This window comes from Lemur catta, chromosome 13 (assembly GCF_020740605.2).
Source record: "Lemur catta isolate mLemCat1 chromosome 13, mLemCat1.pri, whole genome shotgun sequence".
Classification (NCBI taxonomy): domain Eukaryota; kingdom Metazoa; phylum Chordata; class Mammalia; order Primates; family Lemuridae; genus Lemur; species Lemur catta.
Genome location: NC_059140.1, coordinates 75,068,839 through 75,076,227, shown reverse-complemented (window position 1 = coordinate 75,076,227; position 7,389 = coordinate 75,068,839). Strand labels below are relative to the sequence as shown.

The following is a 7,389-nucleotide window of genomic DNA, read 5'->3' as shown; positions in this document are numbered from 1 at the left end:
ACATAAGGCATCTATAGTTCTTAGTAGGGAAAAAATAAAATCTCTTAAGCAAGATGCTAAAACATTTAATTTTTAATGCCTAAAATACTATGTTATTTTTAGTTTTAAACCAGTAGGTGCTATCCAAAATTGAGAATTCAGGATATTATCAAATACAAATTTTAAAAAGCTTAACCATTACAACATAGATTGCCTAATAATCAAAACAGGACAAATATAATTATAAAAACTAACACTAGGATATTTCATTTATGATTAGATATATGCCATTTACTTTTTGTGGCTTCCTTGTATTGTCTAATATCTGCTGAACTGAGTAAGCCTACCAGATTTCTATGCTAATCTTACTGTGTGTGCAACTTCTCAACACAGACAAGGAAGAACTTTAAAATTTTTGAGTGAACATCATTTATTACTTTCAATGCTGTTTTGTTAAACAAGCTGTCTGGAAAACTATAAAGATTTTGTTTGTTTTGCATTAGCCACAAGAGAGTGGACTTATTTAGAATGCCAAAGTATTTATCTCAAACACTAAAGTCAAATTCCACAAAAATCAAACCATGTTGGAGCTGAGAAAAGTTTTTGTTTGAACCTATTGAAAGAAAAGTGAAAACAAACTTAGAAGTCCAGAACAAAGAAGTGAATCTAATGCAATCATAATAGTCTTCCTACCTTTCCAATATGAAATATAAGAAGCACCAGCAAAAAATACTGAAGACCAGAGAAACAATCTGGCAAAATGATTGAGAAAAGACAGAGCATGAAGATATTCCTCAATAAAAGCTCAAGAAATGATTAAACAGCTAATAGAAGAAATGGCAGGAGGAGGGAGGGGTAAAAATTCTAACCATATAGTAGACTCTAATAGTAAGTAATAATTGAATTCTAAAGGTTTAACTAGCAAAGTAATTTCCTCCAAAATATACTATCATTCTTCTCTTATCAACCAACAATGAATTTGACACAAAACCCACTTTTGATATTAAAAACCAACATATATAGATAGGTCCCTCAAGTTGACAAAGCAAAGAACTGGAAAAAAAAAAAAAGCTGACAAATACACCTGAGAAATAGCGGTCCTTCTAAATCTCTTGTAAACAAGTTCCTAAAATAGCACACTGCTTACTTTCTTCCTCCTCTCTGACAGATTGCTGGGGGTGCAAAAACGAGTGCATGAGTATGTGGAATACCAGCACAAAGCTGGGGGACGGGATGATCAGACTCTCTATGTAGCTTTTCTTATTTCTCAACTACATTTAGTATTCTTTGTAGTTTTAGATTTTTTTTTCCCTTAAGTGAAAATCTCTCCAATGAAAAATTCCAAAACTGTTTTTAAAAAAAAAATTGCAGGAATTCTTCACATGTTATAAACAATAATACCAGACATGAAGGAGCTGACAGAAATTCAAGCAGATCCAAATTCAACCATCCATTTTTCATACTTCTCCAAGTCTGCAGCAGAGACAGACTTAGCAATTTTCTTTAGAGCCAATTCAAAGTCTCCTTTGGTAACAGGCATCTGAAGTTCCTCTTTAGAAAGTGCACGGATCTCTTCTGGACTTAAGCCATTGATACGTCGTCTCATTGCCATTAAAGAGGCATCCCTAAAAATGTACCAGAATCAGTCGACAGTATAGTTTTAAACACTTTCAATTGTAACAAACTTATGGGAAAACACTCACAAGATTATTTTACGTGTTTTTATGATACAGCTTAGAATTTTCCATCCTGAGGGTTGAGAAGTTAAACAGGAATCAAAGAACTTAAAACATAAAACATATAGTTAATGAACCCTAAAAGTCTAGGGTGAGCTCAGGTAGCCCTGAATTTTCTTTCTCACCTACTCCTCAAGGACAAACCAAGAAGTTTAGGAAACTGAAGTTGAACTTTGAAATGCTGAATTGTACAGTTGGAAATGAGTATATGGCTAATGTTGAGATAATTCAAACCATAGACTGGTCTGTCTACAGCCTAATTAGAGGGGTAAAGCCAGAAACCTCTTTCTCTGGAACATGAATATGAGGACATATATAGAGCACATGAAATTTCCTACATGGAATATTTGTGGGCAACTAAAGGCATAAACCCTGGCTTCCCCTGATCCCATTTTCAGCTCTATTTGACCAACTATAAATAAATCTGAGGGTCTGGAAGAAATAGATGATTTGTGATCACAAAAAAAGCTATTAAGAAGGCCAAGCAACCAAAATTTCAAATTTTTAGATATTTTACTATAGTGATAGTAGAAACTATTGTGAGCTTATTGTGTACCACTAAACTTAGATGCACCAAGAAAAAATACTACCAGAGAAGGTGAGAGAAAGATGTTATGGCTTTAAAGAAAGGCTACTAAAGTCACCCTTAGAAAAATAAAAATAAGATCTAAACAAAAAAGTCCTCTTCACTGAGTAATATGAATTATCTAAAAATGTCGCTAAATTGAAAGAGAAATTTAAAAATGTGTGTGTGTGTGCTTGTGTATTTATCTTCCACAGCTTAAACTGATCAACTTTGTTCATCTGCATGTGGTCAAATAATGCCAACCAAAACTAAATGATATTATTATACTTTATGTTGATGCAGTTAGGCTCTAACATAGAGCTAAATTAACCTTAGGTTGTCAAAATCATTATTACCAAGTTAGACACAACAATTTCTTAAAAATCAAAAGAGCAAAAACATCAGTGTATATATTATTACATAATTATTCATCTAACAATGACCAATGAAGTTAAATAGAAAAAATCAAGACAAATGGGAAACCATTTCAAAGAAATAGGTAGCTGCTTTCATGTCAAGGGCTAATTACATTAAGACTGGTCCTCCTGCCAAATCTATAACTAATGTCTAAGATCACAGATCACTAAAAAAAGATACCTGCAAACATTAGTTATGTCAGCACCAGAATAGCCCTCAATCTTCTCTGCTATATCTTCCAGTTGGATATCAGGATCTATTTCGACCTCACGAAGATTGATCTTCAGAAGCTCAGCTCTTCCTTTTGCTGTTGGAAGATTTTTTTGTTGTGTTAGACGTTTTACTTTACAAATCATTTGTCTGAGAAATCGTATATTAACATTCAAGAAAAGAAAGAGGCCAATGCAAAGAAGAGTCAATAATTGTGAGTCCACTGGTATCACCAATTCATTGCATGACTCATAGAATCAGTTAACTTCCTATATGTCTTTGCTGCAATAACTAAAAATTAAAACAAAACTCAGAAATTTCCTTATAGACTGTGAGGATACATGCTGTGAAAACAGAGGAATATGAGAAATATAAACATGAGTATTCAAGCACTACAAATGCTTCTAGTAAAAAATATTTAGCCTAGTTTTACAAAACTAAACTGTATTGAGTATAACTCCTGGCCAGGTGCGGTGACTCATGCCTGTAATCCAAGCACTCTGGGAGGCCCAGGGAGGAGGATCTCTTGAGTCCAGGAGTTGGAGGTTGCAGTGAGCTATGATGACACCACTGCACTCTACCCAGGGTGACAGACCAAGACTCTGTCTCAACAACAAGAACAAAAAGAAACTAGACTGCATCAAGTATAACTCCTATGTATGAACTACTTTGCTCACTTTTTAGAATGATACAGATTTCCAGAACTCTCATCAGTAGTTTAAAAAAATTTTCCTGAAAATCAGAAATTGGCAAAAAAGAAAAAAAAAAAACCCCAAAGCCTCACTAACGTATTTTTGACTTAAAGAGCCAGCCCACAGACATTTGCTGTTCCAGTGTGACTTAAATGTGTACTGAGTTAAGTTCAAACTGGTGAATTTTTTAAATAATCAATTATGCCTGCCATTTCACTATTGGTTTTAGTGCAAATCTGCTTAACATAGCACACTAAGATAACTCGTTACTGGTTTATCTGGCTCTGTACTATTTTCTGAGACACAAAATAAAATTTACCTTTCTTCAGCTTTTATTTTGAAAATTTTTAAATCTGTTGGTGGGGGGGATCAATGAAGACCCATTTACCTTTCATCAAGTTTGCCAACTGTTAACATTTTGCCATTATTACTCTAGCTGCCTCCTCCTCTCCTCCCCTCCTCTCCCCCTTTTTGAATGGAGAGCTAGCTGTAGGCATCACAATTCTTCACCTTAAATTCTTTAGCACAGTTCTCCTAAGAACAAAGGTATATATACATTTTTCACCCTTATCAGGAAATTTAACACTGGTACGTTAGTATCATCCAATACACAATTCAAAGTAAAATTTCCCCATTTGCACCAGGCCTTTATAACTTTTCTAAACCATCACATATTGCATTTAGTTACCAAGTCTCATTAGTCTTCTCTCATCTAAAATACTCCCCCACTGTCTATTTTTTGTTTACTTTGTTTTGTCTTTCTTGACATTGACAATTCTTCCCCAACTGATCTTATAGAGCCAAAGCATTCCAATTAAGATCCTCCTAACAGGTCTGTCTGTGGAATCTGACAGGTACATACTGAAATGTTCACAGAAATGGAAAGAATGAAGAACCACAGAGACACTCTGGAAGAGCAACAGCAAGGTTGGAGGAATTGCTCTATCAAATTTTAAGACTTACTACAAAGTAACAGGATTGAAATCACACTTGTAGAGATAGACAAATAGATCAATGACACAGAATAAGGTGCCTAGAAGCAGATCAAAGCATATACTTGTAAGGTTTTTGGATGGTCGGTGCTAGAGAAAGAAAGACAAGCAGAGTTGAAAGGAGTAAGCAACGAGACTTTATTTTGAGCGCTCCTGGGCAAGGGTAACAGGTCCCAAGAGAGGGGCCCAGGGGAGGTTCACAGGTCCTGGGAGAGAGGAACCCGAGAAGTCATGCCGCCTAGAAGTTTTGTGTGGGTTTGTGTATGTTTTAGAGCTAGGGGATGGGGGTTTTTCGGGGCAAAGAGTTTTGGCGTGGAGAGTTAGGAATTTTCCATTATGGTTTTAGGGTGGGTATTGAGAACTAGGAGGGGCTGGTGGTATGTATGGATTCCAGGAACCGAGACCCTTATCAGGGTAACCATCCAGGTGTGGCTATTCTTTAACTTAGCTGGGCCTTGCAGGCATTGTTTTCAGCAGGTCTTGTGGGCTTCTTCTTTTTTTCATTAGGGAGGGGAGGGGTGCCTGCCACCAGCCTTACAATGCTATGGACACTTGATTTATGATAAATGAGGGAAAGGAGTGTCTTTTCAACTAATGGTACCAGAACAACTGATTATCCACAGGGAGAAAAATGAAATCAGGTCCTACATCACACAGTACACAAAAATAAGTGCCTGATATGTTACATATAAACCTAAAATGCAAAATTGTAAGTATTTTAGAAAATAATATAGGAAAATATCTTAATGATCCCATGGAAGTATTCTCAAGATATATACTCAAAAAATAAACTACAAAGGAAAAGATTGATAGTCTGACCACATTAAAATTAGGACCTTCTGTTCATCAAAAGACAATGTAAATACAGTGAAAACAGACAAGCTACAGAGTTTGAGAAGATAGTTATAACATATAAGGAACAAAAGACTTATATCCAAAGTATTTAAAGTATTCCTGTAAATCAGTAGGAAAAAGTCAGACTACCCAATAGAAAACAGGCAAAACACCTGAACAGATATATCACAAAATCCAAATGGACAATAAATAAAAGATTTTCAAACTCTTTAATAATAAAGGAAATAGAACTGAAGCCACAATGAGATAGCACTGCATACCAGTAGAGTGGTATAAATTTAAAAGTCTGGCAGTACCAAGTGTGGGAAAAATGTGAAACACCAGGAACTGTCATAGACTAGCAGGAGTGTAAATTGGAACAACCACTTTGCAAAACATATTAGATTTACCTAGTAATGTTGTAGCTCTGCAACATGATCTAGCAATTCACTCCTAGGATGGAATGCTGCATCCCTGGCCTAAAGAAACTCAGGCATTTTCACCTATGCACATATAAGAATGTTCACAGTAGCAGTGTTCATCACAGAAAAAACGAGAAAGAATCAAAATGTCCATCAACTAATATGATGGATAAATTGTGGTATAATCACATAATGGATGCTATGGGCTGAATCATGTATCCCAAAATTCTTACGTTAAAGTTCTAGTCCCCAGTACCTCAGAATATAACCATATTTAGAGACAGGGCCTTTAAAGGTATACAATGTGAATTAATCAAATCAGGGTGATTGGAGTATCCATTCCCTCAGGCGTTTATCATTTCTTTGTGTTAGGAACATTATAATTCCACTCTTTTAGTTATTTTAAAGTACACCCTAATTTACTGTTGATTATAGTCACTTTGTTGTGCTATCAAATATTGTTCATTCTATCTAACTATATTTTTGTACCCACTAACCATCCCCACTTTACCACTCCTTACTGCTACCCTTCCCAGCCTCTAATAACCATCAGTCTCTGTCTCCATGAGATCAATCATTTTTAATATTTCACTTTGGAAGCCCTTTTAGGAGAAAGCATTTCTCCATGGTCATACACAGCTTCAGGCACATAATGAGCAAAGAGAAGCACTCAAATGTGATCAGCTATAACAGACACAAACTTCCTGTAGGGGAAAACAGGCTTAGAAGGAAGCCCTTTAGTGAGCCAAATTTATTTTCTTCTTCTATATTTCCAAAGGAAACTGAGTTCCTACCTTTATATTAGATGATTAAGTATAAAATGTCTGATTTCTTTAAGTACTAAGTTTGACAGTTGATACCTCTGACATTTCACTTTGACATTTCTTGTTTTATTTTTATTATGAAGGCACATCCTCAGTCTTTCAAACTCACGGTTTGGTTTGTGATTATTTTTCAAACTTTTTTTAGAGCAATTTTTGTTAAACCATGGATAAGTCAAAACTTCGTGTTATTTTCGAGTTCTGTTGTGGAACCAATGCTGTGCAGATAGCTCAAAATATCAGCAAAGTGTCTGGGAAGGATGTGGCTAATGAACGCACAGGACATTGATGGTTGAGAATTTCCATCCTGGTGATTTTAATCTTGAAAATGAGCCATGTGGGTGACCTGAAACCAAGGTGGATAACGATGAGCTGAAACCTGTAGTGGAAGCGAATCCATCTCAACCTACATGTGAATTAGCAGCAAGGTCTGACGTTACTATTCCAACAATATTGAACTATTTGAAACAAACTGGCAAGGTAAAGAATCTGGATAGATGGGTTCCACATGAGTGAAACAAGCATCAGAAGGGAAATCGTCTTGAAGCCGCCTTTCTTTGCTGTCACATCATAAAGGCAAACCATTTCTACTCCATATTGTTATGTGTGGTGAAAAATGGATTCTTTTTGACAACTGCAAGTGTTCAGCACAATGGCTGGATAAAGACGAAGTCCTGGAAACACAGATGGAAACCGAATATTCATCATAAAAAGCTAATGG

General features: G+C 35.7%; 1 protein-coding gene across 2 annotated transcripts in view; it reads right to left on the bottom strand.

The window, feature by feature from the left end:
• Positions 1–1,339: 1,339 nt before the first annotated feature.
• The window catches only part of KATNAL1 (katanin catalytic subunit A1 like 1), a 63,432-nt gene continuing 57,382 nt past the window's right edge, over positions 1,340–7,389 (bottom strand). For both annotated transcript variants that reach the window (XM_045566838.1, XM_045566839.1), the window contains exons 10-11: positions 2,878–3,004; positions 1,340–1,604 (exon numbers count right to left, since the gene is read on the bottom strand). In XM_045566838.1, coding sequence (XP_045422794.1) covers positions 1,406–1,604; positions 2,878–3,004 — 326 coding nt within the window. In that variant the 3' untranslated portion in view covers positions 1,340–1,405. The remainder of the gene's footprint in view (positions 1,605–2,877; positions 3,005–7,389) is intronic.